The following is a 22,431-nucleotide window of genomic DNA, read 5'->3' on the forward strand; positions in this document are numbered from 1 at the left end:
TGTTTCAGCTAGTGCTACTTTTCTGGCCAGCCTGATCAAAGAGCCAAGTGATATCCTGATTAGTCTTCTGCCAATATCGGTCAGCTTGTCTCACACCATACACTCACCGAATATCGTACACAAATTTTTTCAGGCAATATTATTGTTCTGTCTATGGTCACCTTTAGTTGCAACAAGGCACTTTGGAGACTAATGGGGGAATGTAATAAAAGAATTTCCGGTTTAAAAAACAGAATTTCGACTTTTAAAGGTAAGGTTTTAAAGGACAAGGTTTGGTAGACTACGGTATGGACAGAGTTTTGTAGACTAGGGTATGGGCAGAGTTTGGAAGACTAGGGTATGGACAGAGTTTGGTAGACTAGGGTATGGGCAAGGTTTGGTAGACTAGGGTATGGACAGCATTTGGTAGACTAGGGTATGGGAAGGTTTGGTAGACTAAGGTATGGACAGAGTTTTGTAGACTAGGGTATGGGCAAGGTTTGGTAGACTAGGGTATGGACAGAGTTTGGTAGACTAGGGTATGGACAGCGTTTGGAAGACTAGGGTATGGACAGAGTTTGGAAGACTAGGGTATGGACAGAGTTTGGAAGACTAGGGTATGGACAGAGTTTGGGCATGGGTTTCCTTGCCCTATTTTACAATTTGTCAGTGGCCACCACCAACCATGAAGTCAAGGTGACTGGTAATCTAAATATTAGGACACCCTAAGGGAAGGGCTATGGTATCTCAGTACTAAGGGACCCTATGATGCCAGCGCTGCCAAATACAATATTTCCATTAGATGAAGTGAGAGGCAGTGACACCAGATTAATTAGATCAGCCAGAAGAGACAAGTCCCACAATCCCTTATATTCAGTCAATTGAAGCGCCTCCCTGTCCCCCTATAATAACATTGCCTCCCGCTCCAGAGACATCGGCCCTCTTTTTTAAAACCCTCAGACACAGAAGATCGCGCAGTTCTCTCAAGGGATCGGCTGCTGCGCGCACAGAATGTGCAATTGTACAGTAGCAGCGACTGTCGCCATTAAGCTTCTCATACTCATCGAGCGAGGGGTTAAAGCCATCGGGGAACATTCCCGTAGATTTTGTTGGCGGGGAAGATTGACAGGGAGAGCCTGGGATACTCCCATGGACGACAAAAAAAAAAATGTTCGCCACGCCTCTTTCATCGCCAGAGCCAATGAGCGTGCGAGAAGTGGACGAGCCTCCCTCCAGCCTTCCCCTGTTCCACACACGAGTCATGTGATGTTAGTTAGTAGTACTGCTGAGCTGCGGGCAGACACACGACTCGGACACCCGCTGCTGACAGCGCTCCCATAGCCCAAGGGCACCAAGGGGACAACGACTAACGCTTTGCCTGCGATTCCGTGGGATCCGCCTCTGCGCAGCTGCACTGGTACGTACAGTCCTCCCTCCCCTGCGCTACATCCCTGGTCTATAGAGCTGCACCTCTAGCGCTCCCCTTGCCATATGGTGACTTGTCTTCCATGTTGTTTACACGTTACACGCTATTCTTTAAGGGCATTGGCGATAATGCAGTAAATAGTGCAAAGTTTGCTATGGTCTAGTTACCCATGGCAACTTGTATAAGAAACTGATTATTAGCATTATTAATATTGTGACATCTGATCTTGCTCAGTTTTATTTAATACACTGGCTTGTACTGGATGACACCTTGCACTGACAGTTGGGATATTGTTTAATAACCCAAAGAGATTTTTTTGAATGCCTGCTGCTGCTGCGACTGTCGCTTGCTTTTTTTTTTCTGCTGCAGAGCAGGGCGATAACTCGTTAAGCTGTGAGCTCTTTTCAATAGATTTTACAAATTGGAGAGAGGAATGTTATAGACCCTCCTCCCCTGCACCCTGTGTAATGCGACCTACTTTCCCTTTATTCTACTTTACACCTTCTGCGCCTCTCAGTTGTATGACATTGGTGTTTATGTATATCTTATATATGTGTGTCATCTATATATCTCTGTATATGATCCCTCCACTCTCCCTGTGAATCAGGTTCCTCCTAGCTCTGTGTCTCTACTACAGCCCCACAGCTACTAATCAGCTACAACTACACCCTGTATTGGGAATTTCTGAGAGCTGTAGTTGAACGACAGCTGTATGTGGATTGGTTTGTGCTGGAACTTGATATATATATATATATTAAAACTCTTCATTTTCAGTGATTTTAGTCCGTGTATAAATTGCCAGTCCGAAGGCTGGCAGTTGGGAAGCAGGGCTTGTCGTTCTATGATATCTGAACGGCTGCAAGGTGCCCAAATGTGCAGTAAAGTGTGCACAATTCAGTGCAGCAAACTAAAACATGTGACCGGTACTGATCCCAAGAGCTTACAATCTAGGAGAGCTGTTTATGTATTTTGATTTTTTTTAAATTTATGGCACTGGATTCTGTTCCACATTTGGGACTCTTACAATACCCCAGTGTAGCACTTTAGCAGGGGCTGCTGTACACTCATGGGGAGAGAGGGTTGGGAGCGCAGCTATTTCTGCATGTGATTCTCCTGCGCTGTTATGGTGAGAATGTTGACAGTAGGAGCCAGGCATGGAGAGAGAGAAGGCGAAAGAGAGGGGAGGGGGTTTACTAGTGGTCATGTTCAGTGCTGGGGCCATGGAAAGGAGAGTGGAGTTTTAACACAAGGACTCAATAACAGGCTGTACAATAACTCATTCACAAACAGCATCAAGGCTGAGCTGCATTAACCCTTGGAACTGCTGTTGCTTTAAGGAACTGCTTCACATATTTTCGCATCGAGGAGATTTGGCCCACAATGAATTGAAAAGCCATTCCTGGCATCATAAGACCTGAGAGATATTGTTATGCTGGATTATCATTATAGCGTGCCCGGTTAGACCTGTTCTGTTTATGGGCTGCCTTTTCAGTAGGGTGTGGGGTAAAGTTGACAGGCAAAAGTTGTCTGTTGACCTGCAGAGCTCACGCTCCGATCTATTCAGTAAAGAAAGTCTATCCATTTCTGTTTAGTTGACTGCTGGTGAAAGAAGTCATTGGCATACAAGATATAGGCTGGTGACAGTGTCAGGGGCCCCATTGGGACTGAGCGAGTGCTGGTAACAGTGTCAGGGGCCCCATTGGGACTGAGCGAGTGCTGGTGACAGTGTCTGGGGCCCCATTGGGACTGAGCGAGTGCTGGTGACAGTGTCTGGGGCCCCATTGGGACTGAGCGAGTGCTGGTGACAGTGTCTGGGGCCCCATTGGGACTGAGCGAGTGCTGGTGACAGTGTCAGGGGCCCCATTGGGACTGAGCAAGTGCTGGTAACAGTGTCAGGGGCCCCATTGGGACTGAGCGAGTGCTGGTGACAGTGTCTGGGGCCCCATTGGGACTGAGCGAGTGCTGGTGACAGTGTCAGGGGCCCCATTGGGACTGAGCAAGTGCTGGTGACAGTGTCAGGGGCCCCATTGGGACTGAGCGAGTGCTGGTGACAGTGTCAGGGGCCCCATTGGGACTGAGCAAGTGCTGGTAACAGTGTCAGGAGCCCTGGGATGGAACGAGGGATCAAACTTCAATGGGGAAAGTTTGCATTGGAGTGGAAGGATATACCTCCTGCCTTTGATCAGCAATTACCCTAGCTCTACCTATAGTGGTATTGTATGACAATAGAAATTTTAGCCTGGTCTCCCGTCCCTGGAGTCCTTCAAGCTTAGAATTCCTTTTAAATGGCTGTTGTACTAACATAGGTGTTAATTGCACCAGTGCAGTTATCTATATCACAGGGCTGAGTGACTAAAATAAGTGTTAATTGCATCATTGCAGTTATCTATATAAACTAGTCAGTTATTTCAGTTTTTTTTAATTCAATCAGAATTATTTTTAAGGCCCCCGACATATCCAGACGTTGTCCTGTTTTATCAATATATGTTGAAATTGCTCAATAATTAGGGCCTCATGGGGCCCCCTGTACTTTCTGTGGCCCCCTGTACCCGCAGGGTCTTCTAGTTACACCCCTGGCCCAATCACTATGGATAACTGCACGGGCGCAATTTCAACATCTGGAGGGTTGAAGGAAAGAGTTATTTGGAAGTAACATCTTGTATGACAAAGAAGTAACAGCAATTTCTTCCTGCCTTGCTTATTTATACTGGGCCAATGTGTGTTGCCATATGTGTTCCCTTAAGTAAACATTATTATTATTTGTGTAGCGCTGTGTAGGGCCCAGGGGCCGCTTTTCAGGCTTCTGCGTCTCGCAGAGAAAAGGGCTAAAATGTCACTTTTACCAAAGAGCATCAAAAACACCAGATGTCGGGATGATATCCTAATAAATAGCAGAACACGTGTAGATTCACCAGTGGAATTCAGGGAGCTCAGGGCATCTGGATCAATTTGTTTAACCCTTTACAGTATGATGTCGGCTACGTTGTTTGAAGAAGTAGAAGAGAGATAAACCAATACTGCTTTCAGCTGTACAATGTAACAGGAGTTAGTTCTGCTTCACAGTTTCAATAGGAAGAGAACAAGAAGGACCAGGCAGATACGAATTTCAATAGATATTACATTTTCATATAATTTGAACACCATTGAACATTTATAATGAATGTATACAGATTTGGGAACTGTTATGCAGAATGCTTGGGACCTGGTGCTTTCTGGATAACAGATCTTTCCATAATTTGGATCTTCACAATTTAAGTCTACTAGAAAACCATGTAAACATTAAATCAACCCAATAGGCTGGTTTTGCTCTGGAGAAGGATTACTCTTATTTGGGATCAAGTACAAGTTGCTGTTTTATTATCATAGAGAAAAAAGGGTATCATTTTTAAAAATTTGGATTACTTGGGATAAATTTGGGAGACAGCCTTTCCGTAACGTGGACCTTTCTGCATAATGGGTTTTCCAGAGAACGGATCACATACCTGTATTGGAAAGTTGCTTAGAATTCCATTTTCATTCATTTGGGAAGGGTGATAGTTTTGGGTTTGCATCCCCTTTAAACCATTCTGCAGGCAGTTGCCGTTCTGTGCATGTGGCAGCTGAGGCTGTGGTCCGTTTAGTAAGAACTGTGGAATTTAATATAAAAGAATCTTCTGCCTCTCGTTAGTTGTTCGGTAAAGAAGTATTTTAATTGCATCCAGAAATAGAGAAGAACACAGCATTGGGGATGACGAGTCCATGTATCTGTTGGTCCCGTTTTGCACGCTGGAATCATTGCTTACACTTACATAAGACTAGTCAAGGGTAGGTGCATTGCTGATAAGTAGCAGGTATGAAGGTGACACTTCTAAAACTGTCGGTATTGTGAATTCAGGCTGCAGACTGAGCTGGATTCTGTGCAGCCATGCAGTTTTTGTTTTGGGTTGTTTGTCAAAGACTCTATCTAACTACAACCCCAGGCACCCCTAAGCGTTTCTTTGCTATTTAAATGATGCCTTTAATAATAGCTGGATGGCTTGTGTTAGAAAGGGTGCTGGATAGTTGCAGGCCTCTATAGTAAAGGATACGGTATCAGGAAAAGTGCATTCTGCTTGCTGGCCAGAAGGGGTGCTAGTGGGCAGTTCTTAGTTGATAATTCTATGGGACATTCCTTTCAGAGATCAGAACTTTCACAGCTATGTAGGAAAAACGAGGAGCTGTTCCATGTTTGCCTTTAGGAAGAGACACGGGGGCCGAATGAAAAATAAGTGTTATACCATTCACAAATATTGTGCAAGCTCTACTGACTGTAAATGGAAAATATGTGTCTATCCACCTGCAGTCCTAAAAGAGAACACTCCCAGCATCCGAATTCATTAACCTTAGTCATTTTATGGGGGCCAAAATACATTTCTTAAGGAATCATTCACAGTGCTCCTAAATATTCGGCTCCCTGTAAAGGAAGAGCCGATATTAACCCTGCCGGTGCCAAGAGCCTTAAATCATCACATGCCCGGTTAACGCTCTGATTAATAAGTAACCATTCAAAGACACTGATAAGATTTTAACAATCTTTCCAGTTTAGTTAAACACAAGCTCAAACACACACGAGAAATAACATGTGATCTTATTAACCATTGGGATCATATGCTGCATGTTGAACTCATGGAATTCCATTGGGTTCTGAGCAGGAGTAGAATATCATTTAAGAGGTTCAATAACAGGAATGGGCAGATGCTTCGCTAGTAGGAGTCCAGGTAGATAGAGAGAATCGGCTGTAGATATTCACTAGAACACAGAGATTGGGAAAGATTATGGTTAAACTTTCACTGAAGTTCCTTGTCAGAAAGCAGAGTATTTTCTCAGATAAGATGTGCAATAAATAGCATGATGCAAGGTATTAACCCCTGCAAGTGCTGGCTTACCTGCTGAGTCAAGAATTATTGCTACTGATCCAGTGTCGGACTGGCCCACAGGGATACCAGGAAAACTCCCGGTGGGCCCAGGTGTCAGTGACCCTCATGCTGCTAAACAATTGGCCTATTTCAGGGCCATTCCCTATTTCTATGAGAACAAAGAGGCTAAATAGATGGAATAATAGATTATAGTATAAAGAAAAGAGACTAGGAGAATAGAGGTTGAGTAAGGAGTGGAAGAATCTAAGTGGGCCCCTAATCTAAGGCATTTGGGTGGGCCCCTGGTGTCCCAGTCCTACACTGTACTGATCTCTATATTAAGTGGCTTGTCCAAAGTTGTGCCAGGGCAGTGCAGGGGTTAATGATCCAATGAATAACTCAACAGCGTCCAATCAGAAATTTCTGAGCGGTCATCTTTAGTAAAACTAATGAAAGCAGAATTCTGATTGGTTGCTGTGGTAGCCTAGTGCCACCTGATTTGTTCAATATTATTACTAATGTTAAAGGAGAACTACCGTGAAAATTTAAAAATTTAATATAAGCTTCATTATACTGAAGTTAGACGTTTTCTAAATATAATCAATTAAGAATTCTGTACCGTTTCTGAAATAATCAAGTTTATCTTCACTATCCCTCTCTCAGCATCTGTTTGTCCTCATTCTGTCTTCATGCGGGAGTTGGGTGTCAGACAGTTAGATCCAATATATGTTATAGGGGGGCTCTTTTTTGCCTAGAAGATGTATTCGAATCACCAGACATCATGTCTCTCTACATGCAGAATTTGCGCAAAAGGCAGTTATTTTGTTAGATTTTGTTTGTACTGGAATCAGTTATTTGAGTGAGCTCTAATACATCTGCTAGGAAAGGATATATATATGATATATATCCCTATAAAATATATTAGATCTAACTGTAAATGAATATCTGGCACCCAACTCCTGCATGAAGACAGAATCAAGAGAAACAGATGCTCAGAGAGGGATAGTGAACATAAACTTGATTATTTCAGAAATGATGCTGAATATTTAATTGATCGTATTTAGAAAGTTTCTTATTTCAGTATGATAAAGCTTATATTAATTTTTCATTTTTGCCATAGCTCTCCTTTAAAAGATTGTCGTGATTTTACTGAGGACCTGATGCATGCAATGTGTAAACATTTTGTGCTTGTATGGACCCACTGCTCAACACATTAACTTATCATGAACCACTTTCAAATGTACCCTAACCCTTTAGATGGTAAGCTCTTGACCCCTGTTCGTCATAAATTCATGTAAAGAGCTGCATAACTTGCTGGCACTATATAAATAAATGATGATGATGAGGCATGTGGCTAATGGTACCCACCACATCTGCACAATGGCACCATGCACCTTTAGCAGTCAGTTTTTCTTGCCCACTAAGTTTAATACGTCTCTGCATATACAGGGTCCAAATCAAATTCATGTGCATGTGACACATGACACATGTTCTCCGACAGAGGTTCCAAGTGCAAGTATCTACCTTATTAAAGTAATATCACTTGAAGCCATAAACTGGCTGAGAATGCTGGGAGCCGAAATTGAAAGGGCCAGTTGAATGAGAGAGGCATAATCCTTCTGCTGTCTGAGGGGCCAGTAATGTTGTTTTTTCAAGCCCTGTACATAATCCGCTATTGACTATTCAGTATGAAGTGCGTCGGACAGAGCTGCAGTGTAGTGGGTCTAAGAAAGGCCTATGCTGGAGGCAGCATGACTGGAGTTTTCTCAGCCGGTGGGGGAAGACTTTGCCCTTATAATACACTTGCTGTTCATGAGAAAGGACCATTTATCCATCTCCCCACTGGAGCCGGTAATCTTGCCCTCAAGCTGATAGCCAGTCTTAACAATCTTATAATGGACCTGCGTTAAAACATGCCATTAACAACAAATGCAGCATTTGATTTACTGCCTCTGTGCCAAATAAGGGAGTACAGTATTTCCCAAGTGCCCCCATGGCTGGGGATGGAGAGGGAAAACCATGGATGATATCTCTGCTTTAGGCTGACACTCTATAAAGCAATGATCATACCTGTATCTGTAGCAGTTATCTAAAAATGAATGGGCAACTTCTTTCCATCTCAGTTTAACTGAATTACAATGACCAATGGAACGCAATGCTTAGTTTTATTGGGTTCTAGAGCAATGTCTTTTGGCAAGCGGTATCTGGCACCAATTCTAGCCACTCAGCTGTACCCACATGAACCGTAATGATAAACTAGTAGTAGATATTAATGCCTGTGAAATAGGCAAAGCCAATGAAAGATAAGCTCTTGTTTGAGCCAATGAAGTGTCCCATGAGATGGTCCATGTGGATGTGCACCTGAATGAGAAACATGCTCTTAATCTGTCTTACATCTTGGAGGATCTCATTATAGAACTGTATAACCCTTTATTAATGTATTTTTCTGTTTTGGGGTCAGTTTTTCTTTTTCTGTTTTGGGACCAGTTTTGATTTTAGTGTTAACAGTTTTGATCAATGTTTTGTGGCTGACATAATATTGTTTATATTCCTTTGAGTAGGTGGGAACATCATTGAACTCATTATTTGAAAGTCAATAATTGTATTTAGTTGATAGAACAACCCCTGACTCTTTTTTTCCTTAAATTTTAGGATCCCTTCCTTTGGGAATAATCCTACATATGCTTGTTGGTCCCACACATAAGCTCTTCCAGGAATGGTGGATCACTTGCTTTCTACAGATGAATGTTTTACACATGCTCCAGCTACCATTGGATATTCTGAAATGCTGATGGGTAGAAGGATATATCAGATGCTGCCCTCTCCTACATCGGAGGATGATAGTGATTCTTCAAGTTTTCGCTCATGCTCTAGTCCTGACTCACAAGTACTCAGCTCCAGCTATGGTAGTGCATGTAGTGCAGAAAGTCAGGACAACATCCTAGACTACCTTCTATCCCACACGTCACTGGGCAATGCGTCTTTATCATGGTGGGACAAGAGAAGACAGCAGCCAGTGGTTAAAGAGGAATTCCTTAAGGTTCCGGAGTTCGGTGTGGACATGGAGGAAACAGCATTTTTCCATCCCACTCTGGATGAGATTGAGGAGTTCTTGGAGGAAAACATGAAAACTGACTTTAAAGATGAAGATCGACATGATACCAAGGAACTGAGGACCTGTGGCCAGTTGTTTTCTGATCAATTTATAGAGCCCCATGTAGTTAACAACAACATGAAGGCGGATATAAATGGAGAGAAAAACAGTTCAACGCCAGAAGATGAAAACTCAACAGGTTCTGAGCCTATATCTGTTGAGGGTGGAATCCCTGTCATTCTTCAGATCCAACCCCTTGAAATCAAGCAAGAGTCCAACACAAACCAGTCATCACAGCTTCCAGAAAACATTAAAGTTGCACAACTTCTGGTCAATATTCAAGGTCAGACCTTTGCTCTGGTCCCACAACTAGTCCAGTCATCGAACTTATCCACCAAGTTTGTCCGCATAGCCCCTGTGCCTATTGCTTCTAAACCGGTCAGCCCAGGGGGTGGGATTCAGGGACAATCTGGAGTTGTGATAGGTCAGAAGTTTCAAAAAAATCCAGCTACGGAACTTATCAAAATGCACAAATGTACTTTCCCGGGATGTACCAAGATGTACACCAAAAGTAGCCATCTCAAAGCCCACCTGCGCAGACACACAGGAGAGAAGCCATTCGCTTGCACGTGGCCTGGATGTGGGTGGAGGTCAGTTCAATAATATAATAATAATACATAAATTGTGACATATTTGGTCTTCTGAATAACAATTAGAATGAGAATGTAAAGTATTTTTGTCTTTCTTCCCAGTGTATTTTTAGGATCACAAGAGCCAAGGGTAAGGTACACTATCAAGGGCACATTGTTCCAATGTAGTAACCCACAGAATCATATCTAACCGGTACCAGGCCCACATTTGTGGGAAAGCCACAAAGGTCTGCACAAATTTAGGGGAGGTTTTGACCCAGACATCCTGTTGTTTTGAAGGGCTGTTTAGGTCAAAACTGCCAGCCTGGCTTTCCAAATTAGAATTCCCCGTGATTAATGTGGTGATCAGCCAATCACCAATCACCACATCATAGCCCTGCCTCCGCCATCATATCCTGCCCCTCTACGTTACAGCTCCTCCTCCCGCTATGTCATGGCCCTGCCTCCCCCACCCCGGAATTAGTTGGGAGATTAGGCGGCAACCCTAGGGGCAGGGGAGCAGACAGACACAGGCCGACCTATAAATGTATATGTTTTTATAGTTTTTGAGATATTGAATGGTTATTTAGTGTTCTCCTGAACCTAACTTTTTTCCTGCTGCAGTTAGCTCAGTCATGCTGTTGGGCGGTTGGTAGGGATGACCCGTTTCGCCAAAAATTTGCCGCCGGCAAAATGTCGCCGACGCCCATTAAAGTCTATGGGCATCAAAAAAATATTTTTTTTGACACACAACGCCATACAAATCTATGGGCCATGAAAAAATTCGCCCATCCCTAGCGGTTGGCTAATCCGGATAAATGACTTGTGCTGGTATCCGCATGTTGTATCAATGAAATGTAGCACTACATTTATAGCCAGAACTATATATTGTAACAATACATTGATAGGACAGAGGGGGGACTATAACATAATAGAACATACATACTGTATAGACAATATTTGCAGTTGCAATCAGGATAAACTACTTAACGTGTTAAAAGACAAAGTAGGAAGGAAGTCCCTGCCCTGAATAGATTACAGTAAATCAGCGTGGCACCGACATGGTTTAGAGCAGGAAAAAATGGTCTAGACAAATCACTAAGAAAGCATTAAACATCTTAAAAATTAGGGGGAAGAAAACGTGTTTTTTTTTATCCATCTGAAAAGTAAGATATGGTTTTGGGAGTGTTCAGCCATGAAGCGGAATTATGGAGCTTGTCAATTAATCATGTTTTAACTCTGGGTGTGTTTTAGCACTAAATACACCTGTAGTTGGTAACCTCTAGTAAACCCAGGTAGTTATTGTAGCAATACAGGCAGGCTTGCTCCTGCTTGTACCCTTGCAACCTGTTTGAACATGTGACCATGTGACCAAGAAAAGCTTGTGTGTTGCTTTTAACCCATTGCTGGCAAGGCAGTTAGAGGAGTGTGTGTGTGTGGGGCACTGCAAATGTTATATACTGGAGATATTTAACGATTGCTATACAGGTATGGGATCTGTTATCCGGAAACCCGTTATCCAGAAAGCTCAGAATGACGGAAAGGCCATCTCTCCAATTTTTTGTAAATGATTTCCTTTTTCTCTGTAATAATAAAACAGTAGATTGTACTTGATCCTAACTAAGATATAATTAATCCTTATTGGAAGCAAAATCAGAGTATTGTTTTTTTTTTAATGTTTACATGATTTTCTAGTAGACTTAAGGTAAGAAGATCCAAATTACGGAAAGATCAGTTATCCAGAAAACCCTAGGCCCAGAGCATTCTGGATAACAGGTCCCATACCTGTACTATATTATATGTCCTTTATAGGTTTGCTTTTACTCTCAAAGTGGCCCCTGTAATTCTGGAGCCCTTGGTGTGATCCTATTGTGGACTGAGATTTAGGCCCAAAAGAGGCCCAAACAGACCCCCACAGCAGGTGTGTAACTACAGAGGAAGCAGACCCTACGGCTGCAGGATGGCCCAGGAGGTATAGAGGGCGCCATGAGGTCCTACTTTATGAGCAATTTCAAATATATATGGGTAAAACAGCACAACCTCTGGATTAGTGATGTCCAGCCAGCCAGATACCCCCGGGTCGGGCGGGTTCGGGCCGACCTCGCACACCTCTTCGCGGGTGGGGGGCGGGTGAGGGTTGAGCTTTTCTCCTGCTCTCCCACCACGTTCAGATGCATACTTCCGGCTTTATAGCCGAGCGCCTGCTTGCCCGCCCCTTTTGTGATGTCATCGGTGGAGCGGGGCGGTGCGGGTCTATAAAAGGAACCCGAAAGTCAGATGCAGGCGGGCACGGGCTGAGAGAGGTCGGGTTATGATCGGTTGCGGGTCGGGAAAAATCCAACCTGCACATCACTACTCTGGATATTTTGGAGGACCTAACATAAATAGTTACTGTGTATGGCACCTCACATCAGCTCCACTGGCATTTGCCAGAATTTATAGATTGTCAGTCTTCGCCTGAAGGCAACTGTCATTTTCACCCATTCAACCATTGCGGTGCCATATAGTCACATACAAGTAGGAGGGCATGACGCTGCTGGAAAGCTAAATATCAGCCATGGCTGTGCTTCATTTGCTCATGTAAATGTGGATAAATGATTTATTGCAGCTATCCACATGACTCTAACGCATAAGAATCATATCCAGGCAAATATGAGCCACGAGTCCCCTGATCAACATGCGGCAACCTCCCCCCTCCCACCCAGTTCCTAAGTTGAGCGGATCTATGAAGATTTGCCATTCAGTGTAAGTGTTACTGGAGTTCAGGCTTCCCAGAAATAGCAGCCTTGTGATATGTGACTGTAATATACATGCGCGCCTTCTACTGTAACTACATACTGGGAAACAGAACATTCCCCAGTGCTATTTCCACTGTATCTCCTGACTCACTTGCTAATCTATCTGCAAGGTCATTGGCAAGCGCAGGTTAATTCTCTGGTGAGGCCACACTGACTTTAGTAGTTCTCTGCGGTCATGGCCAATGGGTCATGTTTCAGAGAAAGAATGCCGCTGTGGGATGAGAAAATAATTTTTTAAAGGGGTACGTTCATTCCAAAATGTGCCCCCCCTCCTTTTAACAATGTCATTTTCATTTTTAAAAAGTGCTACAGAGTCAGAGGATCTATTATCCAAAAAATTCATTATGAGTAATAGCCCAAATAGGACAGTACCTTTTCCCATAATGTCCAAAAGAGTTCTTCTCTATCTGATTAGGTTTTCTCTGTACAGGTATGGGATCCGTTATCCGGAAGCCCGTTATCTAGAAAGCTCCAAACCACGGAAAGGCCATTTTCCATAGTTTCCATTTTATCCAAATAATTTTAAAAAAAAGATTTGCTTTCTCGCTGTAATATTAAAACAGTACCCTGTACTTGATCCCAACTAAGATATAATAAAAGCAAAACAAGCCTATTGGGTTTATTTAATGTTTGGAGGTTTTTTCTAGAAGACATAAGGTATGTAGATCCAAATTACAGAAAGATCTGTTATCCGTAAAAAAAACCCCCAGGTCCCGAGCATTCTGAATAACAGGTCCCATACCTGAAATAACAAAACTGTATCTTGTACTTGTTGTTAATGGTGCTAGCATGCATCCACTCTGGTGGCAAAACATTGTTTTATTAGACTTTCAAATAATGTAAATTTTCAGTAACCTTTAGGAGTGGTACTCCACATTATGGAAAGACCCCCTTTTCCAGGAAACCCTATATCCCAGCTACGGAGCATGAAAGAAGTGTTGTTTTATAAGACAAAGAAAGAGGACATAGTTTTTTTTATAACATGCCCATATTCAAGCACTTTGATTCACGGTTTTGCCAAAATATTCAGGTTTGTGAGGTTTGTTATATATATATATATTTTATATATACAGTATATTATATTTATATATATATTACAGCTGTTAGGGTAATGGCAAAAATGTCACTTTTTGCAAATGTAGATGAGCCAGTTATCACGTATTTTCTTGTCCATCTGTGACCCAAATGATGAACTCAAATATAGAACTGAAATATAGAAAGTTTGCAGTCAGCCCAAGAGATGACGCTATATGGTGGCCCATCTGGATTAGGTGGATGACAGGACGGCTATGTTAGCACCAACCAGGGTGCTGAGGGTTATCTCTACTTTTGGCCCTTATCCATTGCAGAGGCAATTAATCTACCATCAGCTGAATTATTCTGCATGTGCAATATTTAGGCATTGATTAAAAAGACCTGATTTAAAATGGGGACACTCACAAAGGAATGACTTGTACTGTAAGTGCAAAACTTACTTTGGTTGGAAATACAAGTTGTCATTGATGATGTGAAAATCATTGGGAGCCCCGGGCTGTTTTTGAAACAGAGTGTTCCCTTACACTGAACAGATACATAAACAGCACGAGACCTTTTAGCGGGAGGTATTTGATCTGTTTGTTGATATTGTTGCTCTGGTCTCTTTGTAGGGAAAAGGACCTGCCCATCCAGTGTCGGACTGGCCCACCAGGAAACCGGGAAAACTCACGGTGGGCCCAGGTGTCACTGCTAAACATTTGGCCTTTTTCATGGCCATTCCCTATTTCTATGAGAAATACGAGGCTAAATAGATGTAATAATAGATTATAGTATGTAAATAAAGAAAACAAACTAGAAGAATAGAGGTTAATTGAGGAGATGAAGAATATTAGTACTGAGAGTGGGCCCCTGGTCTAAGGTTCTTGGTGGGCCCCTGGTGTCCCAGTCCGACACTGTGCACCGACACTAATGAATATTCTCATAAATGGAGAATGATACAATCTTCGCACATAATTCTTATGACAGAATAACAAATGCCATTAAGATGCTGCCCATCCTATATCCTATATATCCCAGCTGCCCCAAGTCACATGACTTGGGGCAGCTGGGAAATTGACAAAATGTCTAGCCCCATGTCAGATTTCAAAATTGAATATAAAAAAATCTGTTTGCTCTTTTGAGAAATGGATTTTAGTGCAGAATTCTGCTGGAGCAGCACTATTAACTGATTCATTTTGAAAACATTTTTTTTCCCCATGACAGTATCCCTTTAAGCAATACAAACAAATCAAAGCAAACACCCCTTTAAGCCAGAGCATTTGATGAATAATAGCTGTTTTCTCATGATCATTTTAATTGAGGAACTGGCTTATCAAATATATTGCTCATAGTCATGGGGGTCAGGAAGAGGACAGCTAATTGTGTAGCAAGAAGTCTGTTTAATACAAGCCCCAAGGTTTTAGGCTGCAAATTAGTATGATGTGATGTAATTTCCATGAATAAAGGAGAAATCATTCGCAGATGATCTGATAGACCTAGGGGGTTATTTACTAAACTACGATTGCAAAAATCACAATTTGTTTTTTTATAAAATCCAGAATTAAGTGAATGTTACCTCTTGCGCCAGACTTTACTTCGCCATCTCAGACCAAGTGCAGTGCAATAGAGTAAATAAGGATTGCTTCAAAAAAAGTTGAAATTTTTTCTAAGTCCCAAAAAACGCTGGCGTCTTTTACTTTTTTAAGGTTGATAGGCTGAAAAAGTTCGTACATTTTTTGGGGGGGTACCCTCCTTCCCCCCTACGTTTCCTAACATATGGCACCTAAACTATACAGTGGGCTCATGTGTAGGGCATTATAACAACTTTTATTTTATTTTATGAAGGTTTTCCAGGCTTGTGTAGTGTAATGTATTTGCTGCTACATATACGTCCATTGTACCATATGCAAATTAGGCATCGCTAGGTTAACTTGGAACCGCTGATCGTAACATCGCTAGCGCAACTTCACAAACGGTCGGTAACTTGTGCACAACTTCGGAACTTCATGAATTTGCGCAGCCCTGTGAAATCTATGATTGGCGAAGTGCGGCAAAAGAGTTTTTGGGTGAAAATCTGATTTTTTCCCGCAAAGCAAATTTTACGGAAAATAATAATTGTACTAATAAATAAGAGTAAAATATCAGAGCGGATTTGATTGGAGTTTGTAGCAGAAAATATTGAGATAAATTCAGACTTTGATAAATAACCCCCTTAGTGTCATAGAGTTGTGTTGCTAAAAGGAAGCATTTTTACTTCTTCTAGTTCTTCTAAGACTTCCATACATATTGAAACCTGCACAAATCTGTGCTGAGGATTTAAAAATTGACCCATCGTGCCTTGGGATCCACCAACACAAGATTCTAGGCACCAGATCTAGTAATCCAGAGCACCAAATGTGTCGTTTTGTGGCCATTAAATGCATCTCTTTCTGGTATGGGTTATTAAACCTGGATTAAACGCTGCCCTTTTTATTGCATTATGTCACTCAACTCTCAATGTGACGAGACTTATAGGCTCACCACATATTATTTCAGACACGGTGAGTCACTTTCCTGTAGATGTTATAGTCAATAGGGATGTAGCGAACGTCGGAAAAAAAGTTCGCGAACATATTCGCGAACTTGCGCAAAAACGCGAGCGGTTCGCGAACGGTTCGCGAACCCCATAGACTTCAATGGGAAGGCGAACTTTAACATCTAAAAAAAAAATTTCTGGCCAGAAAAATGATTTTAAAGTTGTTTAAAGGGTGCAACGACCTGGACAGTGGCATGCCAGAGGGGGATCAAGGGCAAAAATGTATCTGAAAAATCTGCCTGTGTGTGCTTGGAAGAGATAGTGTAGGGGGAGAGCTGTTAGTGATTTCAGGGACAGATGATAGTAAGTTTGCTGGCTAGTAATCTGCTTGATACTGCTCTGTATTGGAGGGACAGAAGTCTGCAGGGATTTGAGGGACATTTTAGCTTAGGTAGCTTTGCTGGCTAGTAATCTACTGTTCTCTTTAAACAACTGCCATACGTTGACCTTGTAGGCATTGTTTGCCCAGTTTTTTGGACGCAGCCACTGAAGCACAGTTGCCAGAAAAAATATGCCATATAAATGCTGAAAATAGTCATTTTTCGCCATACGTTGACCTTGTAGACATTGTTTGCCCAGTTTTTTTGGTTGCAGCCACTGAAGCACAGTTGCCAGAAAAAATATGCCATATAAATGCTGAAAATAGTCATTTTTCGCCATACGTTGACCTTGTAGACATTGTTTGCCCAGTTTTTTTGGTTGCAGCCACTGAAGCACAGTTGCCAGAAAAAATATGCCATATAAATGCTGAAAATAGTCATTTTTTGCCATATACGTTGAGTCAACGTATGGCAAAAAATGACTATTTTCAGCATTTATATGGCATATTTTTTCTGGCCTCTGTGCTTCAGTGGCTGCGGCCAAAAAAACTGGGCAAACAATGCCTACAAGGTCAACGTCGTTGACCTTGTAGGCATTGTTTGCCCAGTTTTTTTGGCCGCAGCCACTGAAGCACAGAGGCCAGAAAAAATATGCCATATAAATGCTGAAAATAGTCATTTTTTTGGTCGCAGCCACTGAAGCACAGTTGCCAGAAAAATTATGCCATATAAATGCTGAAAATATGCATTTTTTTGGTTGCAGCCACTGAAGCACAGAGGCCAGAAAAATTATGCCATATAAATGCTGAAAATATGCATTTTTTTGGTTGCAGCCACTGAAGCACAGAGGCCAGAAAAATTATGCCATATAAATGCTGAAAATATAAATTTTTTTGGTTGCAGCCACTGAAGCACAGAGGCCAGAAAAATTATGCCATATAAATGCTGAAAATATGCATTTTTTTGGTTGCAGCCACTGAAGCACAGAGGCCAGAAAAATTATGCCATAATAAATGCAGAAAATATGCATTTTTTTGGACGCAGCCACTGAAGCACAGTTGCCAGAAAAAATATGCCATATAAATGCTGAAAATAGTCATTTTTTGCCATACGTTGACCTTGTAGACATTGTTTGCCCAGTTTTTTTGGTTGCAGCCACTGAAGCACAGAGGCCAGAAAAAATTAAACCAGTAGGGTTTGCACCCTAGTTTGTAACGGTGGCGGAGGGAGGAGGAGGACGCTAAAGGACAGCTGTGTGTGGAGTCATGAGGCTTGAAGAGAAGGACAGCTGCATAGAAGTCAGAACAAGTCTTCCGGCGTGCAGTAACCCTCCGAGATCCACCCCTCATTCATTTTAATAAAGGTCAGGTAATCGACACTTTTGTGACCTAGGCGAGTTCTCTTCTCAGTTACAATCCCTCCTGCTGCACTGAAGGTCCTTTCTGAGAGCACACTTGAGGCTGGGCAAGACAAGAGGTTCATGGCAAATTGTGACAGCTCTGGCCACAGATCAAGCCTGCGCACCCAGTAGTCCAGGGGTTCATCGCTCCTCAGAGTGTCGATATCTGCAGTTAATGCCAGGTAGTCCGCTACCTGCCGGTCGAGGCGTTCTTTGAGGGTGGATCCAGAAGGGTTGTGGCGCTGCCTTGGACAGAAAAACATTTGCATGTCTGACGTTACAGACTGGCCAAAGGGCTTTGTCCTTGCAGGTGTGCTCGTGGCAGGATTACTGGCACCTCTGCCCCTGGAATGTTGATGAGTTCCTGAAGTGACATCACCCTTAAAAGCATTGTACAACATGTTTTGCAGGCTGGTTTGTAAATGCCGCATCTTTTCGGACTTGTGGTATGTTGGTAACATTTCTGACACTTTATGCTTGTACCGAGGGTCTAGTAGCGTTGCGACCCAGTACAGGTCCTTCTCCTTAAGCCTCTTGATACGGGGGTCCTTCAACAGGCATGACAGCATGAAAGACCCCATTCTCACAAGGTTGGATGCAGAGCTATCCATCTCCGCTTCCTCATTATCAAGGACTGCATCATCCACGGTCTCCTCCCCCCAGCCACGTACAAGACCAGGGGTCCCCAAAAGGTCACCACTAGCCCCCTGGGAAGCCTGCTCCTGTTGGTCCTCCTCCTCCTCCTCCACAAAGCCACCTTCCTCCTCTGACTCCACTTCTGGCACCTCTCCCTGCGTTGCAGCAGGTGCCTGGGTTCGTTCTGGTGATTCCGACCAGAAATCGTGCGCTTCCAGCTCCTCGTCACGCTGGTCTACAGCCTCATCTGTCACTCGTCGCACGGCACGCTCCAGGAATAAAGCGAAGGGTATTAGGTCGCTGATGGTGCCTTCGGTGCGACTGACCATATTTGTCACCTCTTCAAAAGGTCGCATGAGCCTGCAGGCATCGCGCATAAGCACCCAGTAACGGGGGAAAAAAATCCCCAGCTGTGCAGATCCAGTCCTACCACCCAGTTCAAAAAGGTACTCGTTGACGGCCCTTTGTTGTTGCAGCAGACGTTCCAACATAAGGAGCGTTGAATTCCAGCGAGTCTGGCTGTCAGAAATCAAACGCCTGACTGGCATGTTGTAGCGCTGCTGAATGTCAGCAAGGCGTGCCATGGCTGTGTAGGAACGTCTGAAATGGGCCGACACCTTTCTGGACTGGGTGAGAACGTCCTGGAATCCTGGGTACTTGGAGACAAAACGTTGGACTATTAAATTTAACACATGTGCCATGCAGGGCACATGTGTTAAATTGCCTAGTCTCAACGCTGCCAACAGATTGCTTCCATTGTCACACACCACTTTTCCGATCTGCAGTTGGTGTGGGGTCAGCCACCGATCGGCCTGTGACTGCAGAGATGACAGGAGTACAGATCCGGTATGGTTTTTGCTTTCCAGGCACGTCATCCCCAAGACAGCGTGACAACGGCGTACCTGGCACGTCGAATAGCCTAGGGGGAGCTGGGGGTGCACAGGTGTGGAGGAGGAGAAGGAGGACCCAGCAGCAGAGTAAGAAGAAGAAGACGACGAGGTAGAGAGCGATGGAGGAGTAGAGGTGGTGGCAGAACCGCGTGCAATCCGTGGCGGTGACACCAACTCCACTGTTGTTGTTGAGCTACCCATTCCCTGCTTCCCAGCCATTACCAAGTTCACCCAGTGGGCAGTGTAGGTGACATACCTGCCCTGACCATGCTTGGAGGACCATGCGTCAGTAGTCATATGGACCTTTGGCCCAACACTAAGTGACAGAGATGCGGTAACTTGGCTCTGCACATGTTGGTACAGGTGTGGTATTCCCTTTTTAGAAAAAAAATTGCGGCTGGGTACCTTCCACTGCGGTGTCCCAATTGCTACAAATTTGCGGAAGGCCTCAGAGTCCACCAGCTGGTATGGTAAAAGCTGGCGGGCTAAGAGTGCAGACAAGCCAGCTGTCAGACGCCGGGCAAGGGGGTGACAGTCAGACATTGGCTTCTTACGCTCAAACATGGCCTTCACAGAAACTTGGCTGGTGGCAGATGACTGGGAATGGGAACAGGTGGTCAAGGTGGAAGGCGGAGTGGAGGGTGGTTCAGACGGGTCAAGGAGAGCAGAGGTAGAGCAGTAAGATGCTGGACCAGAAGGAGTGTGGCTTTTAGTTTGCCTGTTGCCTTTGAGGTGTTGCTCCCAAAGTGCTTTGTGCTTGCCGCTCATGTGCCTTCGCATAGAAGTTGTACCTATGTGGCTGTTGGGCTTACCAAGGCTCAGTTTCTGACTGCACTCATTGCAAATTACAATGCTTTTGTCAGAGGCACACACATTAAAAAAATCCCACACTGCTGACTTTTTGGAAGTGTGCGATCTGGCGGTAACAGTAGAAGTTGGCGGCATTGGCGGCAATGGCGGGTGCGTTGGCCGGCTGAACACAGGTGCCGATACATGTTGTTGCCCTACTGATCCCTGCGGGCTGTCCTCCCTGCTTCTTCTAAGTCTTATTCTCCTACTGCCTCTCTGACTCTCCGTCTCTCCATCTGAACTACCCTCCTCTTGCTCTCTTCTACTAGGCACCCACAAAACATCAATCTCCTCATCATCATTCTCCTCAGATGCATCAATTTCTTCTGACACATCACAGAAGGAAGCAGCAGCGGGGACCTCCTCCTCATCACTCATTATGTCCATCTCTGTCGTGTTCTCTGCCAGAATTAAATCTGGTGTAAGGTCCTCATCTCCTTCATCTTCTTCTGGCAATAATGGTTGCGCATTACTCAGTTCAAGAAACTCATGGGAAAATAACTCCTCTGACCCCAGTGAAGAAGGGGCACCGGTGGTGGAGGAAGTGTTACGTGGGGTGGCCATAGCAGTGGAGGATGAGGAGGATGTTGTGGTAAAGTTAGAAACGGTAGAGGATGGGGTGTGCTGTGTAAGCCAGTCAACTACCTCTTCAGCATTTTGGGAGTTCAGGGTCATTGGCTTTTTAAAACTGGGCAATTTGCTAGGGCCACAGGATTGCATAGCAGCACGGCCCCTAGCACGGCCTCTGCGTGGCGGCCTGCCTTTGCCTGGCATTATTTTTTAAAAAACAACAACAACAACAAAACTCAGTTGGTTTTTCTGGAAACGATAATACACACAGCTAGATGGCGGGTTGAAGAAAACAGTGTGCAAATAATGCCTACAAGGTCAACGTATACACTACTACAGCGGTGGATACGGATTACGTAAAATATATTATGGCTGCTTGAAAAAAGTCACTCCGGTGTTTTTTCTGGAGACGGTAATATTATGGATATTTAGACAGAATGTGAACAAGGTCACACAGCTAGATGGCGGGTTGAAGAAAACAGTGTGCAAATAATGCCTACAAGGTCAACGTATACACTACTACAGCGGTGGATACGGATTACGTAAAATATATTATGGCTGCTTGAAAAAAGTCACTCCGGTGTTTTTTCTGGAGACGGTAATATTATGGATATTTAGACAGAATGTGAACAAGGTCACACAGCTAGATGGCGGGTTGAAGAAAACAGTGTGCAAATAATGCCTACAAGGTCAACGTATACACTACTACAGCGGTGGATACGGATTACGTAAAATATATTATGGCTGCTTGAAAAAAGTCACTCCGGTGTTTTTTCTGGAGACGGTAATATTATGGATATTTAGACAGAATGTGAACAAGGTCACACAGCTAGATGGCGGGTTGAAGAAAACAGTGTGCAAATAATGCCTACAAGGTCAACGTATACACTACTACAGCGGTGGATACGGATTACGTAAAATATATTATGGCTGCTTGAAAAAAGTCACTCCGGTGTTTTTTCTGGAGACGGTAATATTATGGATATTTAGACAGAATGTGAACAAGGTCACACAGCTAGATGGCGGGTTGAAGAAAACAGTGTGCAAATAATGCCTACAAGGTCAACGTATACACTACTACAGCGGTGGATACGGATTACGTAAAATATATTATGGCTGCTTGAAAAAAGTCACTCCGGTGTTTTTTCTGGAGACGGTAATATTATGGATATTTAGACAGAATGTGAACAAGGTCACACAGCTAGATGGCGGGTTGAAGAAAACAGTGTGCAAATAATGCCTACAAGGTCAACGTATACACTACTACAGCGGTGGATACGGATTACGTAAAATATATTATGGCTGCTTGAAAAAAGTCACTCCGGTGTTTTTTCTGGAGACGGTAATATTATGGATATTTAGACAGAATGTGAACAAG

The 22,431-nt window shown here is 43.5% G+C and overlaps 1 protein-coding gene across 2 annotated transcripts in view; it reads left to right on the forward strand.

The window, feature by feature from the left end:
• Window positions 1-1,226: 1,226 nt before the first annotated feature.
• Window positions 1,227-22,431, forward strand: part of klf15.S (Kruppel-like factor 15 S homeolog) — a 29,839-nt gene continuing 8,634 nt past the window's right edge. Inside the window, exons 1-2 of one of the 2 annotated variants that reach the window (XM_018259542.2) lie at window positions 1,227-1,396; window positions 8,932-10,023. In XM_018259542.2, the coding sequence (XP_018115031.1) occupies window positions 8,996-10,023 (1,028 nt within the window). In that variant the 5' untranslated portion in view covers window positions 1,227-1,396; window positions 8,932-8,995. Of the gene's footprint in view, window positions 1,397-8,931; window positions 10,024-22,431 lie in introns of those variants that run through there. The other variant, NM_001090944.1, reaches the window with a different exon arrangement.

The sequence above is a fragment of the Xenopus laevis genome, chromosome 4S, assembly GCF_017654675.1.
Source record: "Xenopus laevis strain J_2021 chromosome 4S, Xenopus_laevis_v10.1, whole genome shotgun sequence".
Classification (NCBI taxonomy): domain Eukaryota; kingdom Metazoa; phylum Chordata; class Amphibia; order Anura; family Pipidae; genus Xenopus; species Xenopus laevis.